Raw genomic sequence first — 27375 nt, 5'->3', positions numbered from 1 at the left:
TTGCCCTTCCTCTCTGCTGGGAGGTTCTGCTGGCTGCTGGGCAGCCTGTGCTCACAGGGTACCCAGTGCTTTTCCCCAGAGAGGCTCCTGAGACAGTTGGTCCCCAGACTGTGCTGTTTTATGAGCTTGTTCTGTTCTACGTGCAGCTCTGTGTAGGCTTTTATCATTCCATTTTCTTTGATTGTTGAAGTCCCTCTGAATGACAGTCCTAACGTCCAAGTAGGTGATCTCTCCCCACCACCACAATTTGCTGTCATTCATATCTCTTTCAACTTCTATTTTCCTCCATGTGCAATCCTTTACTTGGTTAGTATTGCATGTGAAGGTGGACAAAATGACTGACAGAATGTGCAAAGGTACCCCAGCATCACACATTTTTCCTGCAAAGTAACATCTCCATTTGTATGTCTGGCAGCACTGCCTGTGCAATTCCCTTCTGATTTTTTAACGCTATCAGCAGGAGACATCAAAAATTCCTAAGAAATACAAAAACCAAGACAGTTGTCTCAGCAGGTACCAGCCTCACATGCAATGCACATACTCTCCTTTATTGCTAAAGTCAAAAAGTGGCTGATTATTAGTTCTTATCAACTTATTTGCATATGTACACACAGACATCCCACTCAAGAGACTTGAAGAACAACATTTTTGTTTATCAAAGGGTCCAAGGGCAGCAGAAAACCACCTTCAGCATTGCCTCAGCTCAGAAACCCAGGGGCTCTCCGAAGCATTCAGTTCCACACCACACAAGGTCCCACACTTCCACTGGGGTCATTAATCAGTGCTTCACTATCACAGTGATGGGGGGCAGATTGAGGAGAGACTGTGAAAGATGAAAAGTGCCAATTAGTGCTAGGTGGGATTCAAGCTCCTGCCCACCACTACAGGGACTGGGGCTCTATTCCTGCTTGCCTATTTAAAAATTTGACTTGTTCGACCTGTTTGCACAACACACATCTTGCTGGGTGCACTGATGGGGCTAATGTCAATCTGAGCTGTCTGCAGTCAGATGTACAGCCACAGCCTGAGCTGATGGCTCTGATACTATATCTCTGGCCCCATTTGTCAGCAAAAAGTGACAAGGACAGCATCATTGTAAATCCAGAAGGTTAACAGAGAGCTAAAACCCAACCGTGGTCCAATATATTTATGTATGGCAGCTCCTTTCTGTATACAATTACCACAACTGTGCTTATAAAGTGCAAAGCACTCAGGTACCAAGCGCAAATATTTGGTTATTTCCATAATCTTCTTCTTATTAAAAATACACCTGATTTATACTGGCCTTAAATCAGAGACTTCAAGGAATTAATTTTCAGTCCACACTGTGCTCTGAATCAATTTTGATTGAGCAAAGGCTCTTATGCCAGGCCCTCACTCTGGGTGTACAAGGAGGAATGCAGGAGTACGGAAATGAAAGCCTCTCCATACCTGGGGTGGTGCATGTCCTGCTGCCAGTGGGGTCAAACACAACCATCTTGTCAACACTGTCAGCTTGGTTGGCTTTGAGGCAGCACGCTGGAATGTCAAAGTACTTGGATTGGGAGAAGGTACGTGCAGGGTGTGAGGAAAGTAACGCAGGCATCAGCATGCTGCTGCAGCTGCCACAGTGCAAACCTCAGCCAGCTCAAATGTACATGCCAGCCTGCTCACATACTCAGCCTGAGAGCTCCTCTAAGTGAGAGCCATGTAATTAATTAATTAGTCAATAAAAATATACACTTGGTTATTGTCTGTTGGTCACTAGTCATCATATGGAGATATATTTACCCAATACCACTAGAAAGATACCACCAGAAAGCCTTGACCCCACCCTGTTGACTGCTGACCTCAGCAGAGATCAGGTTTAGGGACTGCTGCATACCTGTGTGACCAGCTGTTCTGCCTTTTGGGAATGGTTGAATAAATCCAGACCTTCTCTTTGGGGAGATACTTGGTTTAGGCATAGATCTGTTTTTCTTATGCAAACTGGATACTTTTTCCTTCTGGAAAAGTTGGGCCCAGCCCTTTATTTCTCATTATGTTGGCAAACGGATGCCAGATCTTCTTTATTTTCCATTGCAGTAGTTTGGCCAAGTGGAGTTGATCACTCACCTGCCCAGCTCTCCCTTTCCCACCTGCACAGGAGTGTCAGCTCCACAGCCGATGACCCAAGGAGCTTCCTAGAAGATACCAAAAACTGGTTACTTTTGTGTCCTGGTGCCTCACAACTGAGGCTGCAGTAACTAAACATTTTAATCCTTCCCATTATCTTTGCCTTGAAGAATGTTGTAATATTCCATAATCCATTTGAATTTGGATAAGAACAACAGGCTCCTGGAATGCAATGCTTCTCATTGTCTAATGTGCTCAGTCAACTGCAATATTCAGAGAACTGAGTAATAGCAGCAATGTATAACCCTAATACAAACTACATAGTGGAAGGATAATCTAAATTGTGTTTCTGAACCCGTTCTTCGTTAAATTCAGGTAGGACCAAAAAGAAATTATTGTCTTCCTGAAAAATAGCCAGCCCAGAACATGGCCTTATGAGTTTTGAGTTCCCTTTATCAACACCCTGAGTGAACAGAATTTTTTGGTCTTTCCAGAGCAGCAATGATTATCATCTGCGCTCTGTGTTTCTGATGAAATTTATTACACCCAAGGTAGCATTTTTAATATATGACTCAATTTTTTTTCCATTACTTTTGTTTCTGTCTCATCAAATGGACTTGGTTATATTATTTATGGCTCAAATCGAGCCAGTTTTCAGTGTATGTCACATGGACTTGGGAGACGTACCTAGTAATTAAGTAATTGCTGTGGATGGAGCATGCCTTCAAGCATCATACTTGGAGCACTTCTGCCCGCTTTGCAAGCCTCATCATACATAAACATGCTTTGTCGTACCACAATCAGAAACTGAAGATGCCTGTACAAATTTGGAAAAGACATGGTCATATCATCTCAGCCTGTAAGAACAGCAGAGGCTTAAACTGACCACAGCTCATTGGACCTGAGGCAGGAGAAACTCTTTGGCCCTGCTTGACCCAGAGGTCAAATGTGGCAGCTGCCGTGCTCCACTTGAGTCTCACCATTTATGAATCAGCTCTCCCTAAGGAGAGCCAGACCTGGTCAGTCTGCAAAGGAAGAGCAACATAAGTGACTCATAAGAGATGATTCACTCTTGCTGAGAATACAGATGTCCTGATGGAGATGCTGCAAGTGCTGTACTGTGGAAAGCCCTTAGTTCACCAGAGGTTGTTGTCTGAATGCTCCTAAGGAGAAATGCCAGACCTTACAGTGTGTCTATATCTACAGTGTTTTCTGCCTCTGTAATCCATGGTAGGATTGAATCAGAGCCAAAGACCAGCACAGCTGATCTTGTACCTGTTTATGTTGTGTTCACCACTTCCCTCCTAAAATAAAGCAAGGATCCCTTAGTCAGGCACACTTTTTCTCATATGTCCTTGTGTGTCCATTACACAAGGTGGCAAAGCAGCATGGCCACCAGCGCCCTGAACACAGTATCTTGCTTTTTACTTTGGGGTGTTTCAGGTTCTAAACTGGTGTTTTTAAGTCAGTGTCTTAATAATCCCTACTTGGACCCCTGTTTCAAACACCACCCCAAATCCTACACTCTACCCTTCCCTCTCTTACAAAGGAACAATTGAGAAGATCCTAAGTAGGATCTAGTACAAGCTAAAACATATTGAGTTTCCTGGGGAAGCATTCCTGGTACAGCAAAAGACCTAGTCCCTGGATCCTGGCCAATCTGAGAAACACAGGATGAGAGGGTGAATAACTTCCCATAGATAAAGAAAATAATGTTCTGAATCAGTGAAAGAACAAAAATAAGGCCTTTACATTTGTATTTACATTTATATGTGCAGGATAAATTGTACCTGTAAGGTACTCACATTGATTATTGCTATTATCTCACCAGCATCCCTTCGGGTATGGTACAAGAAGTTACTTGTGATATTATTATTTCTGAAGTTATTCTGATAGTTTCATCCACTTTACCATACTGCGTGCTGTCTAGTCATTTTGAAGACAATAGTTTGTGTTGTACAACAAAGTCATTAAAAATCAAACAAAAATACAGAGCCTGTCCTTAGCTATGTTATTTCTGCACTTTTATCTGGCCGGCCACTGTACTGCAGGAGGCAAAGGTCCTGGGACAAAACCATATGTGACTGCAATGTACCCCCATCTTCAACAGGGCAGAACCAACATTTTCAAGCAGAAGAGTGTTCAAACAATTTTTTCCACTAGACAGTAGTGAGCCTTCTCTCTCACACCCTCGTGTGCCTCTGTGGGGCTGGGCTCCTGTGATCAGAGGCAGAGTGGTGCTCTCCAGACCAGCCCATGGACAGCAGTGCCCCTCTGCAGCAAGGGCTGCTGCCTCTGGAAGTCAGCCCAGATGGCCAAACCCCAACCCAGCTGCCTGGAAGGTTTGAGAGGTGCGTGCAGGCTTTAGCTCTCTCTCCATCCTTCACCACCCTTTGTATCTGCAGGTGTTGAAACCTCCACCTAGCCATGGCCATGTTCCCATATTATTTTGGGATGCTGCCAACTTTGGAGAAGGTTAATGAAGGAAAATAACATCTGTAGCAGTTTATAAGTGAGCTAATTCTAGAACAGACTGTTGTGGGTGAAGACAAGGTATATCTGTAGATCAGCATCTCTCCAGATGCCAAATTCTAACCATCTGCTATGGGCAATTACAGAAAAAGAAATTCTTAAAAAAATATAATCTCTTGTATAGGAAAACTGCAGCAGCCCAGCTATTTAATTAGGCATCAGCAATCCCCAAGCTGTACTATTTATAGAAAACTTAGAAAAATGAAGAGGAAAGCACCTCACAGAACTCTTGCTTTACTTGAGCTCCTGTGTTTCCAGTACCTGTAGAAGAATGATACGAAAACCTGTCAGTAAAAAGTTATTGGATATTTATTTTTAAAGAAATACAAGTCAAGCTAGTGAAAGTGGTGTCTTTGCTGGCATACAGACATTATTCCAGGGCACTTCCATGTAGATTTGAATCTTTCTTACTGCAGCCCACTGGCTTTTCTCAATAGCCTTTTTTGAGTTACCTCCATGCCTGTGCATTAACTGCTGGGCAGCAATCCACACAAACCCTATACAGGCTGCACTCCTAGGTGGGTGCTGGCAAAACCCTCAGGTGTTCTACAGGGCTTTCACTGTTGCAAAGATGCCTGAGGCCAGAGACCACAGCGCTGAACTAGAAAACTGGAGAGGAGCTCTTCAGGCTGACAGTGAAGAAGGCCAAAAAAAGGAAAGAGAAGCAAAAGAAAGGAAAAATAAAAAGGGAAAATATTCTTGTGAGCTCTACATCACTGAGCACTTAACAGTATTTTTAGTAAGTGCTCCTATGACATTTGAGACAGATACACCTTTCTTCATATCCCCCCCCAACACATACAAACAAACACACACTTTAAGACACTGGACAGTATTTTTCTGCTGTCAGATCGCATCGAAGATTAAAACAAGCAACTTTACTAATATATTATTACTGCCATTATTCAAGCAATTCCCTCTCTAGAAGTTATGAAATATGGATAATAAATAGAATCTGAATAAGCACATATTTTCTTTGTTATGTTAATGACCTGGCTGAAGTCCACCAGAACAGGCTTATGTGTGTGACTGATTGCTTTGTTTCAAACCTCTGGATGCTTCATACAAACAGGCTCAAAAAAGGGCACTTTTGCACAGATCTGTTCATTTGGTGCTACCTCAGGTGGGAGAAGAGCCCAGTCTAAAAACTCTTTTTTAACCAAGACATTCTTACACTAATGAAAATAAATTCATAATTGGCACTTGGAAAAAAAAATTCCTAGCAATAGGCAATGCGAGAAGTGTCTTTGGGCCTCTCCTATAAAATAGCATATTTCTTATGTTTATCAAAGCCCAATCCACGGACAAGATATGATGCATAGGGATGAGGCAGTTACTCTAATGAGTCCTAGTTTCTGGGATATTAAACTTGACCAGACAATGAAAACACAGTTAAAGCACAAGATAAAGCAATGGGTGTGATTCCTAGAGGTTGGTTCCTAGGAATTTGGCCACTAAATTCTTTCCAGATATGCCCACCACCTTGGTTTAGAAAAAGTGCTGTAAATAAAGTTTCCTCCAAGATTCACAGCATTTTTTTTTGCCTGATTTGAATAACACAACAGTAAGAATATTCTCAGTTTCTCTGCCTCCCATTTTGGTGTCCTTCCATTTTAGCCCCTCCCCTGATCAACATCCAGGTCTATAACCATGTTTTCTCAAGTTTTAATGAATTTCTCAAGTTTTAATGAACCTGGCAAAAGACCACCATGAATAATTTTTTCCCAAGAAGGAGCTGGACAGGCCATACAGCTGAGTCTTGTGTGATGTTCAAACACCTGGAAATGGAGGACATGTAAGTGGCCAAAAAATATAACTGCTCTTCAGTCTTTGAAAATTTCCAGGAGGAAGTGAGATCATTTCCTGAAGTGTTTAAATGGCAAGGTCTTTTCATCCACAAAATAATTGTGTGAACCCTGGAAATTTGCTTTGGAATTTGCTTTGCTTTCATGAGCTGATTGCATCCAGCAGTATTAGTAAGAGAAGCCACCCCAGATAATCTCTCCTGCCACATGTGATGTTCACCTCTCTACATGCACTTACAATGAACTACTGTAAACATCGGAGCCTTCAGTTCCCACTGCTATGGTAATTCAAGCTGGTAAACTCACCAGAAACCTTAGGGGGTTTTTTTGTTTTACTGACACGGACCTGGAGCTCATGAGAGCCTCCCCAGTGCCAGCCCTGACACAGCAGCACTGTGCACAGTCACACAGGACATGTGGAGCTTGAGCAGCCAGAGTAGGAATTCCCTCACTCTGTGCAACGATCACATCTCATGTCTGAACTGGACAAGCACTTTTGGGTTATCTCCTGTCTGTAACTCAGCTTTTAGCTTCTTTCAAGACTGACAACATAAGTGCCAACTAGCATCAGTTGTGACATGGATACCTTGTAGAGGCATTTCTAAGTGACTAGTTGGAGAATGGCAATACTTTGCCTCACCACATCCAGGCTGCCAAAACCCCTGCTGCTTTCTTTGCTCCCTGCAGCTCAGGGAGGAGTGCAGAGAGTGGGGCAGGACTGTTGCTCTAAGCACGTAAGGTACAACCAAACTCCTGAATTCTCCTCTTTCCCTGTGCTTTATTCTCAAGCCAGAAGTAGTTACTGTCTTTCTGAGCACAATATTAAGTCTTCAAAGGTGTTGTGCCTGCCAAATTGTTCACTGAAGAGGGAGTTCCTTTGGGTGATGCTCCTCTGAAGCTATTGTCTCCTCAAAGCACAATGCTGACACCACACCAAGTAACCAAATAAGAGAACTAGTTCCCTAGGATTTGCAAGTTGTGGAATCTGACTCTGTTTTTATATCCCTGTGTAAATCAACAGTAATGCCTGAGTGAGCTCAGATCCCAGCTCCCTACTGGAGACATTCCACCCCAGTTCCTAAGAAGAGCAGGCACAAACACTTGAGCTATAAAGTGCAAACCATTTGATGAATTTTCCCATACAAAAATTTCAGAAGACATAAATACAGACCTGTAGTTTCTCTTTGGGGCTGGACAGACCCCATGCATCCAAGGGAGGCACCTGGAAGTAACAAGACAGAAGGGTGAGTCCATGCTAGACTTTTTACCCAAAGCAAATGCCGTCTGCTGTGCAAAAATTGCTGTTTCACCTGCCACATCCTGCCTGCCTCTTTTCTTCTTTCAAGATCCCAGGCTGGAGCTGGCAGAGACAAGTGAAACTGTCTGTCTGAGCCATCCTGTGGGTGAGAAGCTTTCTTCAAGGAAGTTATTTTACTCAGGGAATCTGGCAGTCCATAAATCACAAGACTAATGTTCATTGTAAATTAATGCAGAATCAGCTAGGCAGAAAACTCCAGTGGCTATAATATTTCACGCGTTATAAATAGGAGTAGTTGCTTTGTACAACATGAAATAACCAAGAAAAAATAGGACATCTCTTACGTTGTGGCTACAAAGACTCCCTCCATGCACCTGAAGAAAGTAATAGTATCATTTATTTCATGATCAATGTTTAGGCTTCAAAGGAAAAAATCCGCTTCTTCTTGGCTGATCTCGGGTGAAATTGAGTTTGTTGTTAACCTCCTGCACTAGAGAGGGAACAAAGATTTATGCATTGTTCATCTTTTATCATCATAGAAAAGAAATAAACAGATTTCAATATAACATTTCCCTGGCTCCAATTCATATCAAAGTGCCACTGAACCTGTTAACAGGTTGAGGTTCAACAACAGACCAACAGAACTATCCAGATCTGACTCAGGGCTTCTTCAGGGTCGAGAGAGAGCCCTCAGGCTTGAAGCAGGCTGTCAACAGAATATATGATGGGGATGGCAGTGGCTCTGGCCTGCAGGATGGTCTCCCCACCTCCTGCTCAGTTTAATCCAATTTCCCCTCCCAGGTCTGGCTGTCTAGGGCTCTGGCACAAGCAGAGAAAACACTGAGACAGCACTCATGTAAAGACTATCACTACCCCAGCTGTCTGCAGCTTCAAGCAGCAGAAATCAGCTGTTGAGGAAAGAGGTATAACTCTGGGAACCAGCTGGGTGTCTGGTGTTAATGAGTCATGTCACTGCTTTTTCATTCTTAAAACAGCAATTGGTATGCCTTTATGCACAGTGATGGTGCTTGTGTCACCTCTGGCTAAGACAATCTGCATTTCGGGTGCTCCTGGGAGGTGCCGCAGCCTGATCCACCTGGGATGGGAAGCCACATGGGACTCCCAACAGGGAGGTTGTTTTGTAAAAACACATAAGGCCAGAGCTCCAGGAGGAAAAACTGAACAGAACCTGTCACTCCCATGCTCTCCATTGCCTCCCTGTTGTGTAGCTGTACTTGCATTCCCCAGCCTTTACCTTCTATTTTTGAAAAAGTTCTAGACATTCACAGTCAGCTGCCTTTGAAGCTCCCCTGACCTTCCCACGTGTGCACAACTCTTGCAGGTGGCTTAAATGATGAAGTCAACATCAGCTCAGTAAAAAAGACCAGATGAACATCCTACAAACAGGCAAAATGAAGGCAGACTGTTTGCATTGCAGAAGATCCAGAGAACATGTAACCATGACTCTGTACTGAGGAATCTGCTTTCATTGCCCATCAGTGGCTCTACTGGTCTTACATCAGCTGCCAGCCTGACCGATGTTATTTATGAAGGACCTCAAAGTCACAGCAAACAGGAAACCCAGTTCCACTACAGTCAGTGGGGGTTAGACAAGGAGGACCACAGAGTTCAAATGCTCTTGCTGTATCAGGTGCAATGAGGCTTCAGGTGACTTCTCAGGATCAGCACAGGGCTACTCAGATCTGGTAGCTGATGAATGTGAAAGAGTTACTTGTCAGGGGCCACTTGGATTGTGTGGCTGCAAAGGCAGCATGGAGTGTGGATGGGACCCTGCACCCTCCCACAAGATAATAACTGGAGAGGTGGAGGTGGCACCTCAGTAAATCTGATTGTTTACAGATTCACAGAGCAGAGTTGGTTTTTTTCTCCTTGCACTCTCCTTTATCTTTGAGTGTCATATTTCCCTCAGCAGTGGTGCAGCTTACTCCAAGACTGTTAAAGAGCCCTTCTTAAGGCCTCAGGAGATGAAGCCACTCTGTGAAATTCTACACTCTCTAAATCTAAAAGGACATTTGATATATTGCTAGGGATTATTATAAAATATACATGTCTGGTCCCAAATCTAGCCTTGGAAAATTGTTGTATTTCTTCCCTAAAAGATTGGAACCTGATACAGACTAGAAGTCAGGTACAGTGTGACTTCCCATTCTCAAAACAGGTCCCCTCTACCACGAGACTTGCAGTGTATATTTGTACTTAACAACAAAATGGGTGGGGGTGGGGGAGAACGACACAGGTTTCTGCACTAGGAACCCAAAATATGACATTCAGGCTTTCAGCTGGTTTCTCCTGCAGCAGTGCCTGAAACAGCTTTCTGAAAAAGGGAAACGGACATTTTCTCAGTTATAATCAAAGAAAGTCATGATTTCACAGAGACACTGTGACTTTGTCTGTCATCTGTGTGTAATGAGGCAAGCAATAGAAACACCATGTCTTTTGCTATGTATGCTTTCAGTGTATCAACACATTCATCCATCTGTACCTTACATCACCCTGTGTATATTGGCTCAAACACAATTATTTAGAAAACCTGTGGAAAAAATGTGTGACTGAAAAGCTGAAATGTGGTATAATCCTAATAATTCCTCAGTAATAGCACAGAGCTCTTATCACAATCTCTTCACGCATTTGATTTTGCCTCTAAATCCCTCATGCTCTCTCAGGCTAGTTATCCTTACAGGATGGAGGTCAGGTTGCATCCAGAATGGAAGATTCTTCTCTGATAGCATGTCCAATATGAGGGAGATTCCCTGCCTTCAGCAAGTCTTTTAAATGAGATTATTGATTTCATTTTGCAAGTGAATCAAAGTAGATCACCTGACCAAGAGTGCAGGGATTTAACTTGAGGGGTAAGGACAAAAGGCGAAAGTTTTTCTGGGAAGTGGTGAGCAGAACCAGCAAAGAAAGACTCCTTCAGTTTTGAAACTCCCAACTCTGTCCCAGACATTTTTGGAGAAAACTGAGAGCAACAGAACCCCTGGTTCTTTTAGCAGCTCATTGAGTTGTAGTTGCTTAAAATGATGTAAGTTTTCCCTGAAGACATTCACCTAATGCAAGGTTACCCTCCCTACATTGGTTATCAGATCTAGACACTGAGATCTGTAAGTTCAAAAGGGCCTTCATCTCTGAAACAGTGGAGAACATGGGAAGAAGGTCAAATGATATGAAATACAGGATAGTTCCAAAAGGAGATTCTCCTGTGAGGTTTGACATATAAATTGCTGCATTCACTCATAAACCCAGCTCTGGGTAAGCCACTGGAGAAATACTTATAAAAGAAGAAATACTTTATAGGCTAAAAGTAGTCTTGCAAAAAGCAACTAATTTTGGAGAAACAAATATGGTCTCTTCACAGGGGATTTCATACACACTGTTTCCATACTGGCTGTTGGATTATGGGTCATTTGTGCCTGGCACCAGCACATTCACCTCTGGGGTAATGGGCTCTATCAGCAATAACAAAGATGCTCTGCCCTCTGTTTTCTGGAGGGAGTGACAGAATTCTCCACAGAGCTGGACAAGTTTTCCTGCCACAGCACCAGTTTACATCAAAAGCATGATGGTGTTTCCTTCCAGATTGAAGGCAGTGCTTTTTGATGCCTGTTTCTATTTAGGGAATGCACGTAGTTCTCGCCAGACTCTGAAGAAAGGAGACTAAACTGCAGCAGCCTGGCCTGCCTCAAGCACAGCCCCATTTTAGTAAGTCAAAATAACTACATTCCCAGCCAAAATCTTCCATAGGTATAAATGGGAGGGAGAGTGAGCTTTAACCTCTCGACATGTTGGTGGGTGAGTCACTCCAGCCTGCTGGGATTCCAGTCCATGGCACATATCCCAGGCTGCAGCAAGGAAGCCCAGGGCATGAAGAGGGGAAGGCAAGCAGAGCTGTTGCTCTTTCAGCTGCCCTGGCTCTTGTGATCCTGGCTCTGTTCCCCAACATAATTTCCATTACCTTGAAGAATGATCCAAACAACTCCAGTAACATGATCAACCAAGTACGAAAAGGATCCAGAGATGATTCAGTATGTTGGTGCTACAGAGGCACAAAAGCAATGGTGTATCTCAGTAGCTCCCCTTCTCTCCAGTTCCTGCACAGCCAGAGGGATGCTGAGCACCAGCCTGCCTTGCAGTGACAAAGACAGCACAACTCTCCCTAACATATTTTCTACAACTGCTGTATTTGGCTGCAGGTGGCTCACTTTGGAGAGGGCAAACCCAGAAATGTTCCATTGTTTCACATTGCTGTGTGTTAGAAATAACCAGAGAATTTAATTTCAACACAGAGTTATTGAGTTTTGTATCATTTTGCTCTCTGGAAATTTTTATCTGTGGAGTGTAAGACAAAGGCAGAGGTAAAAAATCCCTGTTATTGCCTATTTTTTTGTTCGGTGGTGCTTCTGCTTTGCACTTTGCTTTTGTACTCTCATTTACAAACTGGTCACAACAATGAATTAATTTGCTGCTTACTTGAACCATGTAGCATACTGAGTTTCACTACAAGTACCCAGAAAACATTTTTCCTCAGATAATCCTTTATGGCTTTAATGTTCGAGGATCAATTTGTCTCACAAGATGAAACAGAGGTCAGAAATTCATTGCAGTGTGACAACACTCTGTTACTCCACTTATTATTATGGCAACACATTCTGGTACCATAAGAGTTAAGACTTGCATAAACATTCCAATTTGAAATCTCATTTTGAGAGATCTGCAGCTCAGTCATAGAGTTTTGCTGTAGGCAGAACTTGTCATAGAACTAATTTTCTTTAACATGTTTTAACATCTTCCAAAACAAACAAAGACTTCAGCACTTTTAAAAATACAGTTCTCTGTATCTTGATCAAAACACAAGACTTGATTCAACAAAGAGCAGCTATAGTTTGAAGCTAATATAAATTATAGCAAGGTTAAGTGAATTGAGTTACTCTAGAAGTAAACTAGAAAAACAGACTAGTAGACCAAGCTCAAAGTCACTTTGTTTATTAGATACTCTCTTAGAGCCTCCACTAGATTTTACTTTAACACCAGCTTGGAATCCAGCTGAACTCTGCTTCTCAGAATAACACGTCCAAAAAGGATAGAAAACCTGGTTTATAAAAACCTGTTTTCAGATGATCATATATCATTTACTGAGGCATCCAATCATACTTCAAACTTGTTTCAGCTAAGATAAGTTGGAAGAGTGTATCTCACATCTCCTGTTCTCATTTACTCAAAATGAAAACTCACCTTCAAGGGACAATACCTTGTGTCAAACACAAAACAGGGCTGACTTCAAATAATCCAAACACTGATCTAGTTTGTAGCTAAAGCAGGTCAGGGTGTTTTGCATTTTGTTCAGGAATTTCATAACATTCATTTAAACATCAAAGGCATCAAAGCAATGAACAATTAAATACTCCATAAAACATACTATACTGCTGAACTCCAGACCTGTGCTCCTTTTCTGGTGCTCTTCTTGTATTGAAGGGAGAGAGAAAGGAATTGTCAGTGGGTAACTCACTTCAGAGGAGCTCTGGGATATCGTCCAGCTGAACCACCTTCTGCAAGCCCTTGTTTTCCTTCTCCAGCTATTAAGAAAATGTACATGATGAGTTCAGATGTAGGAGGCTTCATCCGGACAGATCTTCCTTGAGAATCTGTAGCAGAAACACAAGCAAGAGGGTTGCTGCCAAGCATCCTTCTTGGATTTGCAACAAATAGCAACAGCATGTTCGGAAACAGCCTTAAACTAGAGAAGTTTATTTTCCTTTCAGTAACCACACTCCTCTGGGGAGTTTCAGCAAACGTGGATCCCACAGAAGGTGTACATATGTGGTTTTTACTTCAACTTCTGCCCAACACCAACCTTTTTGACTGTGTCTATCAGCAGTATGTGTGTCTCTGCAGAGGTGACCTTGTGGGCACCTCCACAGATGACATCAATAGCAAAGCATCTCCTTTCCCCAAACCATAGCCAGACAAAAAGATATAACAAAAGGGAAAAAAAAATTGTTGCATTTCCAAAGAGCATTGGGATTGGTAGGAAAGAGAAGGAACAGGGCAGAAACTACAGTTATGCTGCATGTCCCTGGAAAATTGAGGTGAATAACTGTCTGGTAAAGCTTCACTTGGAATACTGTGTTCAGTTTTGGACCCCCAGTATGAGATAGATGATAATAAATTCGAGAGAGAGCATCAGAGAACTGCTAAGAAGGTCAGGAGCCTTAAGGCAAAAAGTGGCAGCTGAGAGAATTGAATCGTTTAATCTTGTTTAATCTGATAAAGAAGAGACTAAGGGATGATTGGGTAGTAGTCTACAAGTATTTTTTGGGGTATTCACACAAATGAAACAAGCCAAAATTTTGGTACTGCCAGCTGATCGCAAGGGGGACAATCCACAGATTGTGGCTGGGATAGACATTAGAATAAACCTCCAGCTTTAGTTTAGAGATAGTACAGGGTACTCAGGGAGGTTGTGGAACCTCTGTCCTTGGAGATTTGTGAGACTTAGCTGGACAAAGCCATACCTAACCTGGTAAAGTGGCAGCGCTGGTTCAGGAGGTTGGACATGATGACCTCCAGATATTCCTTCCAGCCAAAATTTCTGTCACAAATTATAAGTCCTGTTAATTGAAAGTAAATGAAACAGCTTCAAAAGGAAATGTGGTTCCTCACAGGGGAGGAAAAAATATCTCTGCCTGTATGAAAAAACGGACTCTGAACCTTCCAAATCCATACAGACCAAATGATGAAGATGCACTTGGAGATGAAAGAGAGTGCTCACTTTTCTGGAAATGTTGCTTTAGCAAGTTTAAGGTCATCAGATTATTTTAAGAGAACAAAAAGTAGCCTCATTAAAAACCAGAATTCTCCATACTTCCTGCTCAGAGCTGGAACATAAAGCCCCAAAGGTTCTTAGAGAAGGGCACTTTTAGACAGTAAAATACCTAATATATACTGGGAGTTATATATACTTTCAAAGGGATAGCTATTCTGCTGTACGGGCCAAGGCATTGGACTTTAGAAACAATATTTCATGCACTTTAAATATAGATATAGCTCCTATGCTTACTTCCAAAATAACCTAGGAACCCTGAGTTCATTTGTCTGCCACTAGAAAAAGTTTTACAGTCGAGTTTGAATAATCTCGTGGCTTCTGCAAAAGCTTGTTTAAAACTAAAAACATACATAAAAAAAGAAAGAACAAAAAAAATCAGATTTAACCAGTGAAGATCATGTGGCCAAGAAATAAGCCCTTCCTCAAAATATCTGAAGTTTCTTGCGCCATTTCTCCCTTTAGATGACTTTAATGAGACAAAGCTGTTTACATTTTTTCAAACCCACTTTATTTCCTGCATTTCCAGCTGCGATCCACAGTTCGTGCTCAGTACTGGTAACATCAGACTGTCCAGAGTTATCATTATATGACCACAAGCAAATGTTTCAAAAGCACTTAGGTAAGTGGGGAGGACATTACCTCTTGTATTTCACCAGGTTAGATGTGACCTCAAGGATCATCTGCTCCAACCTGTCTTGGCAAAAGCATGGTCTGGATGTGGCACCCGGTGTTTGACCACTGTTGACTGTATGTGTGCTGTGTGTTGCGGACAGTTTGAAAGGCTAAAGGACGACAGCACAGGGGCTGCTTTACTCCAGTGTGCAGGTAAGCAGCTGCAGCACATGGGCCAGATGAAGCCAGTGGAGGAAGGGGAGTAAAAGAGAGCAGGGAGCCTGTAGGCCAGCCGGGGACTCATAAGAGGAATGGGAGATTTTTCTGTAACAAAAGGACTCACAAAATAATCTGCAAGATGCTATGGAAAATGACACTTTTCTCAGGTGCCAGATGGGACCATGCAATTTAGGAAGCTGGTCAAAGCTCCGCAACAGGAGCAAGAGGTAAAAAACAGCCCTCATAGGTGGGGACGAAAGATTTGATTGTGAACATTGGGTAAAAACAACCTGTCTCCATCAGAAGACCAGAGTATCTCTGTCAGCAACCACCTTGCTCTCATCTGTATTCTGACCAAATCAAGTATTAGACACTAGACAGCCTTTTGATATTTCTGGCATATTCCCTTTACGGAGAAGGTGCATGTATATGTGCAAGTCTGATGCCTTTGAGCATCTGCATTTAGTGTCAGCACAGCTTAGAATGAGATTAGAATGCTCACTCTCATTCACAACACTGACTAAGGGATTCATGCCATCAACAGTAAGTGAATATTTCCACTTCACTCTAAAAAATGCAGCTTGGGTATTTCTGATAACTTTCCTAGAGATGAAAAATAGGGATTTTTATGGAGGGAATTTGTAGTGTTTCTTGTAAAACGTGGACAAATCATTATTACCATACTGTAGCCATTCACTGCAATGGAGTTTGTTGTACACGTGGTGTGACAGAGAAACTGTGGTGCATTCAGGAATTATAGACTGGCCTGTTACATATGCAAGCCTAGTAATTTCTCTCTTCTTCACTCTAAGAGGATTATGAAAGCATGTCTGTGACATTATAAAAACATTTTAAAAGGATGCTCCTCTGTGTTAGTCTGCAGATTGATTTCATTCTCTCTCCTTAGGTTTCTTTCAGACTCTCTTCTAGTTCATGTTTGATTTATTAAAAAAAACCCAAACAAACTAAAAATAATCAGCGGCTGAACAACACTGGGTTGTTCTGCAATAACAAACTAGGACAGGCTGGGAAGGAAGGTACTGACACGCAGTCATAGCAAGAATTCACAGTTAAAAAAATCCAAGAGGATTTTATGCATGAACCTTAATAAGGCTGTTTACAGATGATGAAACTCTCCTGTCAGCATCCCTTTAAACTTTCTCTGTATAAATATCAACAATCCTGCTGGACAATTGGCGAGACATTAGGAGGCTTATGGCATGCTGTGCTGTAAAGCTATCTAGTTTTAAAGAGCAAATGACTCATTTAATAGATATGGTTCTGTTGAAAGAACATTCTTCAGAGCTTACTAAGAAGTTTAAACCACATTAACATTAGAAATCAATAAGCCAAACCACTGTGGACTACTGAGGTCACGGTTAATAAAGAACGACTTCAATTTTATTTTCATATCCTGTTTTTGGTCTAATCACTTGACCTCGTTTTAAAATATGGTCTGGATGTAATTCACCATTCCACACAAAGAGACTGATTCTCTTCCCAGTTTTGCTCTCTTCAGTAATTTCTATTATATTAAATCTGATTTGCACCAGAGGAACTGAATACATTTTCTGATATTTTTTAAGGAAATCAGCAACCCAGCTTACAAAGCACAGCTCGATTTAATGGTGCCATTTGGAGCTTTTCTGGCTGCATGATATACAGTTTCTGTTGGCTATGTGACATAAAAATATGTAGGAATGAGCCCATTGTTTGCTTTCTCCTTTGAATGGCAGATTACTCATTCCTCATTGTCCAAGCTACGTAGACTGCAACTGATGAAATGGCATTTCCCCCACTGGAAACAAGGTTGCCTCTGGTCTATATACAGGCTAAAAGCATGCTGAACATATTTGTATATTAATTGGAGCTTATGTTGAAGATCCCCTACTCATACACAAGCATTTCAGCAAACAGGCTTTGACTTGTTCAAATATTGAGCCACCCTTTCTAAGCTTTCTGACAAGAGAAGCGACAGAAAGGATCAGCATACAATATTTGTACCTTTACAGAACCCTATGTATTTCCTAAAAAATGAAGACATTGCAAGTCTGAAGGAGCTTTTTGTTTTGTGCTTGTTTTTACTGAACCCCCTACTGAGAAACTCAGTTCTTAGCAAACAAAAGGAAGACCAACAATCCAGAAGCTGTGCGGCAGAAGACAGACCGTCAACCTTGAACATAAACAGCTTAAAGTCGCACTAGTGCTAGAATATACTTCCTGAAGCTCTGGTTTTACACACAGGAGAAACATTGCTTGTTGCAAAGAAACACTGTGCTTTGGATTTGGGAAAGGAATATCCGTCATCTTGAATAGAATGTCTATGCAGAGGCAGAAACACAGCACTGACAAGAATGCAGATACCTCAGGTTTCCACCGAAAAATTCTTTCCGAAAATATTATCTATCAAAGTTGTGCCTGAGTTGAAAGCAAGCTGAAAGCACAGTATTAGTGGTAACAAGAATCTCAGATGACCAGACTACTATTTGCTACTGGACAGCCCTGGGGTCATTCATTTATTCTATTATTAACCGGTCTTGTCACCCAAATAATCATACATTTTCATCCATCTCAAAATAGGAATCAAATTTAAAAAGGAATGAGTTTCTAACACTTTAAATTTGTGTTCGGTATAACCAAGCCCCCACAGCTTAAATTCAGTCACAACTATCTGAGTTCTGCAAACCTGCTCTCAGGTCTCTGGTCAGGGCTAACACATGGGTTTTCTCATGGTAAGCTCACAATTGTTTTCTGGGTTCCAAAGAGTGGAGTTGGAAAACATAAAACAGGTTGTGAAAATTTCCTATTCTTTTGAAATTCAAGTCTTTGGACATAGAGTCATCAGTCAATATATTTCCCATGATTACTACTGCTGCACTTCACACATCCCACTCCCTGACATGGCATGGTTTTGCCTCCTTACTTTCCCATAATCACTCCTCAGAATTATTTTAAACACCTCCAGCTATCTTGTCTAGACACAAGGGCACCTGAATTGGTATCAACAGCATAGTCAGTAATTTTAAATTTTTTTAAAAAAATTAATGACTTTGGTCAGAAAATGCTCATCTGCTGTTTTTTAGCTTTTGAGATTTAACGATTTATCATCGTATAGGAGGAACACAGGAAAACATGAAATAGATGTACAGCATTTCTGCAAACACATGAGTGTCCTTCCTCTATGAGCCCCAGATTGCTCCAAAGAGGACAAGGTCAATATGACTGTTGAGGAGCCCACCTGGCCCAGGCAGCTGCAGACTGAGGTCTGAAATGTGGGTTGAGCTCTGCGCAAGACCCTGGGACAAGAGGCCAGGCACAGCCAACCTCTAGGATAACAAAGGTTGTTATCCCATGAAGGCCAGTGACACCAGCCAGGTGATAGGACACTGAGAAACACAGCAGGAGCAGGAATTGCTGACCTTTTGGATAAAAAAGGAGGTGAAGACTGGTGAGCCAGTGAGATGGATGGACATGGAGAGGGAGGCAGGAGCCAAAGACTAGGGAGGAACTGCAAGACTTGTGCCCAGGTAGACTGTGAGGGGATAAAAGCTCAGGGGGCCCATCGTTGGGGGTCCCTCCTCAAAGGCAGCAGCTCAAGCTGTGTCTGTGTTGCTGCACTGTGAATAAATGACTTCATGGAATGAGACATCTGAGACTCTGCCATGGGAAAGCTGGGGCTGAACTGGTGAGGAAACCTGGTCTGACTGTGAGTGGGACGTGTGGGGAGCCAAGTGGGGCATCTGTCAGCTCCCTCGAGCCACCCTTTTGAAGGGGCTTCGGTCCCAGCAGTGAAAGTCACTGTCCTTGGGAGTGTGACTGCCAGGGATTCTCATGAATGGGCAGACTGGGAAGTTTCCTTAACAATGACCACTCCTAGAGTAATTCTGTGATGCTGTGTAGCTAAGAAGCCTTTAAATAGCCATGGTTAGTGAGGGAAAATAAAAAATGAAACAAAGGATATAATACAATTTCCCTCGAGAACTCAATAAAATAAATGGGATTCCATCACTATCTTTGAAGCCTTCCAGTGATTTCTAAACTAGAACGCTATGAACAATTTGGTCTCGTCATTCCATTCCTTGGTTCTGCTATGACCTTTTAAGACAGTGTAACAGCCAGAGATGTTGGTTGTCTTTCTGAAAGGAGAATCAAAATAAAACCTAAAAAAAACCCCTATCTTCCCCTCCTACCCCTTCCCCTCCCCCTCCCCCCTTTTTTTTTTAATTGCATCCCTGATGAAAGCTTTGGAAATCTGCTAGATACAGTTATTATGGAAATACGTATTCTTGATTGGTTGTTTTACCCATGAGTCTAAAATGTCTTCAGAAAGCTAGCACTGTGTAAGACAGCAATTGACTTCAAAGTCTGCAAAAATGCGAAGATTTACATTGGCAAGACTGGATGAAATTGTACCAGCCTTACTTTCTCTTCTGTGGCCACTGGAGGAAACACAGCAAAATGCTTAGGCCCTGCCACTCTATGGCTGGCCAGACCAGGCACCTATTACAGAACTTTTCCTTCTGCCATTGGATTATCCATGAGAGAGAATAAAGGCAACATATTGAAAGAGAAAAATAAAGGAAGTGCAAGGAATCAAAGGAAAAATACAAGCTGTGTGCATGGAGAAAAGCGCTGAGACCAAGATTTATATTTGCTTTTGAGTTGAAAGACATTATAGTCTTTGCTGTGGAAGAAAGACGATGGGATAAAGAATAACTTGTTTTGGCAATAATTAATGGCTCTGATGGCTTCAAACTGTACAGTACAAATTCCTGAGTTTTACTGACTTCCTTATATATTAGAATCAGTCAGCACAGAGTTCAAGAAGTGCTGCAACAACATAATGTACATAGCAATTCTCTTTTTTTCCATACTGAAAATTGTTTTCCTAAACAACTGCTCTACAATTGGCTAGTTTACATTACAAATATTCTAAACATTTTCCCACATTACTGGATTTTAGGCACAAAAAAAGATGAACTATTTAGAGAATTTATATCGAATAACACACAGAGGACTTAAACAGCTTCTTTATAAAGCTATCACATGCCTAAACCAAATATGACTACCCTCTCAGGAACAGAAAAATACTAGAAATTATCCCTTATGTTTGTAATAGTGGTCTCAGAAAAAAACCTCTGCATAATAAAATACAGTGCACATTGTGATAAGTGTCTCAGTAAGGATCCCTTCAGTAAAGATCTGCATATAAATCTTGGTATGTCGCTTCTTGGGCAGAAGCAGAACATTTTGTAATTTTGCTATGGTTAGTGTCTTTCCCTCTTACAGATGTAAACATCTGCATTGGTCCATATTTGATTTTGGCACCTCAGCACTGCACAGCATGGCTTGTGGTGCTGGGAGCACTTTGTTGACATTTTGAACACTTCCATATTACTGTTTTAATTCAGATCACAAACACATCTTTGAAGTCAATTTCCCAATAACCCCCACTTACTCGGCTTCAGATCATACAGAATGGTCTTAGAGCACAGAGCCTTCAGACAGAGCCAACCTAACATGATTTCAGCCACTAAAAAGCATCCAGTCACAGAACTGGACACGGAAGAGCCTGAAAGATGCCCAAAACCTGGGTCAGCAACATCCTGAATTTTCCTAGTGCTCCATACTTGTTGCTCACCTAAATGTAGTCTTTGCCTTCATGTGTCTAAACCAGGCATTTTTTGTGAGCAAAATGCTTCCAAGAGGATTATTCTTTAAAAACCCAGTTAATTAAAATACCCAATTAAATGTCCTTTACCTATGCCAAAGCTGTATTATGGTCTCTGATAAACATTGTATTTCTATGTCATAAAAACACTAAAAGCCAGACTAAAAATCTTTCCCCATGGTGAAGGTTAATTAAGGAAGAACCATGTGCCCCCAACACAACTGCTTTGGTCAGCAAAAGAAATAGGAGATCTGTAATCAAAGTTTTCTGTCACTTTTGGAAATCAAATATTTTCCGTTGGATGGGAAAACCAGAAAAAATTACTACTGAAAGTCCTTTTTTGTGCGCATAGTTGTAACTGCTGGTTTTCAATAACTGAGATAAAGAACTAAAATGAATATTGGACTATAAACTCTTATACAAACCTAATAGTGTCCCTTCAGAGCCAGCTTACCCTCAAGTTCATTTCAGTTAGCACAGCTTTTCAAGGGGAACAGACCAATCCGCAGAGAAACGTGTTCACAGACAAATTGCCCAAGTTGTTCAGCACTGCTATTTGGCAAGGTCTCCAGCCAGATGGGTTTGCTAATGACTTCTGTAAGGTGCTTAAATCAGAAGTTAGTGTAACACATGACTGCCATGTTTAATTACCCTGTTAATACAGCTTAGTGGATACTGTTTGGTATGTAAAAGTCAGAGTTTTTGATGAAAAGTACAATACAAAATGGTCTTTTTAATTTCAGTGTAAGGATACCAAAGACTTGATTATCTGCCCATATACAACCTTTCCTAAGAAGAGTCTCTCAGAACAATTGTTACAGCAGTTACAGACATTTGTTCAATTTATAAAACATTCCTCAGCCAATGTGCACTAACAATGGACATGGAATTTTAGTTGCATGAGTTGAATGCATTTTTAAATTATTCACCAATTTTCTATAGGTTTGCCTGAATGCATTCAGCGGTCAAGAGGAAACTGGGATATAGCTATGATCTTGAAATGTCTTTTTCCTCAGGGTTACTCAAATATGCTCATTAGCTTAATTTCATTTTGCAAAGGTGTCCTTTTTTGGTGTAGACTTAAAGCTCAGTACTGTACACAAAACATCTCACATACGCTAACACTGCAATCAAATCCGCAGTCACTGGCACGAGAAGATGGCAAATTATTTCCTGCTACAACTAACATAAGGTAATATGAAGAAACTAGACCTCTTTCGAAAATTTTCTCTAGGATGTATTTGTCAGTAAAGAAGGATTTTTTTTTCCTAGGCCACTAATCAATGCCTATGAACAGCCCAAACAGCTTTTGTTCAGACTGGTGAAGCCACCTCCTGGGTTCCAGGACTGGATGCACCAAAGAAATTAACTGTGATAATGGTGGCAACCTTCCCTTGGTAACAAGGGATCCTGACAGCTCTGAGGTGTTGGACTGTCTCTGGATGGAGAGCCCAGAGACTGAGCTGAACGGAAACCTGAGCTATTAGTGGTAAGAATGATTACAGATAATACAAGATAAAATAATTCAGGTTTAGATTTTTAACATTTATTAAAAAAGCAGGATGTATGTTCATTTCAAATTAAACAGTTAAAAATGTTAAAGCATACAAACAAATCAATTGTGTACTAGCAGCATCCAATTGTTAGAATTTTCTAGAACTCCTCAGTACAGTCTTGGCAAGCTCAAAATATTACAACTTGCAACCAACTGACCTCACCATAGTGCAGATAAAACAAACTTTATAAAAACAACAATTTAAGGTTAAATAAGCTTAAATAAGGTGTTAAATACAAGACACTTGATCAAAGCTTCTGTACAAAGATAAACAAATTTGGCATTGTACAACTGATTGGCTGGCTCACACCATACATGATTTCAATAGTTAAGCAGTGTGACTGTTTAGCTGAACATCAACTATACAAAAGTAAGTGAAGTTGGGAGTGGGCTAACCCCAGTGAGCCATTTACAAGGCATGTGTATTTTTAGAAAATCAGAACACTGTTTATATTCAGGCACCATTTGTTCCTGCAAATAAATAATCTCTAATGCATCTGCATCCAAACTAGTGTTAAACACATCAGTGCTAACATTTTATAAACACAGCTCTGTGACTATTCACTATACCTCCATTCTTATTGCTATGACAATGTGGACTGTGGAAATAAAACTACTGTACATACAAAAAAATAGAGCACCTTTTAAACATTAAAGTATATGTCTGGTTATTCTTTTTATCTTACAATACTGAAGCCCAAGCTAATTTAAATTGCTTTAACATCTTCACCAGCGCACCTGAAATGCAGGAACTAAAACCCCAAATATTCCTCTTCAGGCAAGCCCCAGCCAGAGCAACTTCTAAAAATGTCTAAAATGACACTAAGGATTTTTTACATTCATCTGCACACAAACAAATATCTGCTATTCTCTGCTTTCTTCATATGAATTTAAAGTTCGATTGCCACAATTCTCTCTCCTTTTCAAATGAATAAAGCTGGATAGAGAATGTAGCAGAAACACCTAAAATGGATTGTGAACACAGTGAAATTATTACCCCGCTAATTCCAAAGATACAGCTGTTACGTTGTTCAAATAAGTATTTTGCAGGGCCCCAGCCATTAGGATTTTTTGTCTATCGTATTAAAAAACCATTCTGTAAATTTCCTCAGTTGAGCGGCTGCAGTTTGAGACTCCTCCTGAAGTCTCATGTTATCTTGTCTCAGGTGCTGTACCTCTGCTTGGAGAACTGCCTTGTCCTGTTTTTCCTGGTTGACAAAGATACAAGTTGAGCAAAGTGAGTAGTTGTGATGACAACGTTTATTTTTGTTGTTAATATTTCTATGCAAGTCATAACAGCTATATTTTGCTGAGCTCCCTAATTCATTCTGACAACTGTTAACTGAAAGTTAATTCCCCAAATATGCTCCAACTACCTCATTCATTCCAAGAAAATACTGCAAGCTAAAAAGAAAACTAGACGTTACTTTAATAGAAAAATTAAAGACGTTTACTCCATTTAACAAAAAAAATAAATCAAGCATTAAAAGCATAAGAAGCTTTTAGCTATAATAAATCATACGTGAGAGCCCAAGTTGTAAGTAATTGATTTCAAGCATATGTTTAAGGAAGAAAAATACCTACTTTCAAGATTTTTCCTTACGTGATTATTTTCTTAGCAAAAGCAGCCTCATTTCTGTTATCCTGGCATTGTCTCCAGCTCAGAATTTTGACAACAAATGAGGCACACATCAAGTCATTGCTAAGTGACCAAGATAAGACAACAAGGATGACAAAACCAGAGTGCTAACTACTTAGCAATGGTGCCCATGTCCATATCCCTATCCTTTCCTAAATGCAAAGAACCATAAATGAAGATAAAGTGTTTCCTTTTTTCTGGGGTATGATTATTTGTAGGAGAGTTGTTCTGGAGTAAAGGCCTATAAACTACTTAGCCTCTGGCCAATTTCCTCACATAACTCTTCCCACAGGACCTTCTGCACCTCAGCGTTCTGACCAGCCACTGAGCTCTACTGTCTTGTTTAGCTGATGTACTTCTTTCAAGCCCTTGATGATCTGTGTGCAAAAATAAAACTACTAAAACTGGGGAGAGGTTATGGTGCTAATGGTCTCTTACCTTTCTCAGGTCAGTTTGTAGCTGCCGGAGGATGACTTCCAGCTGGTTGACTTTTCCAGTCAGAGTACTTGGAGCATGTTCCCTGTAAAGTAAACCACTACCTTCACTCTGAGTCAGTGAAAAACATTTTCTTCCCAGCTTTAGCAGAGTTACAGCTTTAGTAATAGTAAAGGAAACCAATCAGTTTAGGCATAGTTAGGAAAATAGAGACAAAACCAGCATCAGTAAAAGACTATTACTAGAACATAAATCCAATCCTGCAATATCTGAAATATGACACTGCTTCTCATGCAGATCAGGCAGAAGTTATAATGATTTTAAGAAGGAATGTTTTAGGAATGATTTGCGCATACCCTCACAGTGCAAGTCACACTCACTGATCCATGGTCTGCAGGCACGTTGGTTAACAAGCTGCTTTCTGATAAGGACTGTACTAATCTCAAGCAAGATGCAGCAACAATTACTGCAAACCAAAAGAGCTGTAAAGAGTTCTTTTGTCTGTTGTGCAGTAGTGTCATTTTCAGTAAAGGATAAACCTATGGCTTAATGGAGACAAATATTTTGTTTAAAGGTCAAAACACATAAAATATTGCCACAGGTTAATCAAATGCATGACTGAAGGAAAATACAGTGAACAGCTTCTATTTCCTGAATGACAATGAGCACTGTGGCAGACAGTCTCATGTACATTATAGATGCAATTAGCCACCACGTGAGTAATTGTGTCTAAAAGAGAGAAGGTGAAGAGAGGGGCTTTACATACAAAGCTGAATCAGCTGCTTCATGCAATTGCACGAATCTGACGGGTTTGCTGTGGCTGAAAGGGGAACATCTTTAAGAGTCTTTTGCAATCCTTACTGATCATTAGCCTGGGGAAAGATGTGGACTTAGAAGTCATTACAATAAATGTGCTTTACCATGTAAGCAAGCTAATTTGTGTAAAATTGGTTGAAATTAAAATGCGATCATCTAACAAGCAAGAAGACTTTTCCCTCCATTTCCCATTCTTCCATTCCTGCAACTGAAGAGCAAAACTAATCAAAGATATGTTTTCTATTAAAGAATGGTGGTGGGCAGATTATAGTGCTGAATCTGTATAACAAGAATAATCTTTAAATTAACAAGCAGACTCCGTACAGCAGGATATGTGGAGAGGGAAAAACAAAAATTGTCCCAGGGTGCTGGGAAGAATTTGAAGAATTGGGTAGTTTGGCATAAATTCTACAGTCCTCCATTACAGATTATCTTGATTAATTTACCTCTGTATAAAAGAAAAATTATGGGTTTGCAAAGAGCAAATGGTTGCAAAGGTAGGATAGACTCCGTTCCAAGGTTTGAGACATTTGCTGCAGATCAGGTTATTGCATCCTACAGAGTTGAGCTCCTGTTATTAGTTTTATTAAATGAAAACAGAAATAAATGTAACAAAAATTATTATTGTAGAGGAATACAGTGAGAAATTTGATTATCTGAAACTCTGCATCTAACCTTGATCTGCACTACAGACCTATTAAAGTGAGAGAGCTTTCTCTGACTATACTACATATTTTCAAGATAAAGCTTCTCAGAAATTGATTTGAAGAAACAACATTTTTCAGAATTAAAGAAATTATCAGTCAAGGCAAGTCTGCCATCAAACAGCTGTGAAGCATGCATACAGGCAATTTGATTTGCAACATTAAGAGAAAACCTTTCCTTAAAATACCTTTGTAGGAAATATGCTTTAATTCTGACATACCCAGCATCCTCAAGAAAATCTTTTCCATCTGGGGGACTTTCATCCAAAGGTAACTCTTGTGTTCCTTCCAAGCCCTGAGCTTGCTGCATATCATTCAAGGTGCAAAAAGACGCTACTCTCTGATCTGTAAAAAAGTAACATAAGGATACATCTAAAACTGGACAAAATGAAAGGCTATATTACAGCCATTATCCTGGTTCAGTTAGCGAAATGGATGTAGGCTTCTACATCTCAGCTTTGAGGATAATCAGCAGATGTATGTACCAACTAGCTGGCTTCCCCACACCTGCATCCAAAGGCAACCCCAAAGCAATTTTTTATGTCTATCAGCAGTATGACAGTTTTGTCTGGACCACATAATGCTGATATGAACAGTAAATTGGTCTTAATGAAACATGCAGAATACCATTTTAGAATGACAATAATAATTCAGCAAAAAGATTTGCAGTTTTTCCATGGACTTAAAGCCCATGGAAGATTCCTCAGAAATCTTCGCTGTTCATTTCAGACAGCTTTACTATCTCAAGCATTTGCAGAAGCTGATGGTAATCTGCATACTTGAAAACCAATAAATTCACACTATTTTTATCAATTGAGTTTTTATTATAGGTATTACTACGGCACTCTATTATCTGGAGTGAATTTCACTAGAAAATAATCTAACAAGCACAGATGTAATTACCTATGGATATACAGTGTGGTTGCCAAAATACATCAGTCACCACATAATAGAAGTATGCCATGCAGATCATCATTGCACAGAACAGGAGTAAATGATGCATTCATTAGGATTTAATTTGTCTTCTTTAAAAAAAAAACAACACCAAAATCCATATTCTGTGGAGATTGATTTAGCTTATTTCTGCCAAACAAAATCCATGTCTGTAGGCTTGTATGAATTCTGGTGACAACATGCCTGCCTTGCCCTTTCTCCCCTTGCTCTGCCACCCCACCAGGCCCAAAGCTTGCATTA

General features: G+C 40.7%; 1 protein-coding gene and 1 long non-coding RNA gene across 8 annotated transcripts in view; both read right to left on the bottom strand.

Moving 5' to 3' along the window:
- Nucleotides 1–529: 529 nt before the first annotated feature.
- Nucleotides 530–12099, bottom strand: LOC116440928. Of its 2 annotated transcripts, XR_004238806.1 has the most exons (5): nt 7603–12099; nt 4844–4887; nt 2095–2162; nt 1432–1518; nt 530–823 (listed from the first exon to the last, which is right to left on the bottom strand). It is a non-coding gene; the product is annotated as an uncharacterized LOC116440928 (long non-coding RNA). The 2 variants fall into 2 exon arrangements; XR_004238805.1 differs by having other exon boundaries at nt 1432–2162.
- Nucleotides 12100–22556: 10457 nt separating this feature from the next.
- SIPA1L2 (signal induced proliferation associated 1 like 2) overlaps nt 22557–27375 on the bottom strand; it is a 126351-nt gene continuing 121532 nt past the window's right edge. For all 6 annotated transcript variants that reach the window (XM_032102306.1, XM_032102307.1, XM_032102311.1 and 3 more), the window contains 3 exons: nt 26403–26526; nt 24665–24746; nt 22557–23795 (listed from right to left, as the gene is read on the bottom strand). In XM_032102306.1, coding sequence (XP_031958197.1) covers nt 23649–23795; nt 24665–24746; nt 26403–26526 — 353 coding nt within the window. In that variant the 3' untranslated portion in view covers nt 22557–23648. The remainder of the gene's footprint in view (nt 23796–24664; nt 24747–26402; nt 26527–27375) is intronic.

This window comes from Corvus moneduloides, chromosome 3 (assembly GCF_009650955.1).
Source record: "Corvus moneduloides isolate bCorMon1 chromosome 3, bCorMon1.pri, whole genome shotgun sequence".
In the NCBI taxonomy this organism is placed as follows: domain Eukaryota; kingdom Metazoa; phylum Chordata; class Aves; order Passeriformes; family Corvidae; genus Corvus; species Corvus moneduloides.
The sequence above is the reverse complement of the archived record's forward strand: the minus strand, read 5'-3'. Positions and strand labels throughout refer to the sequence as shown.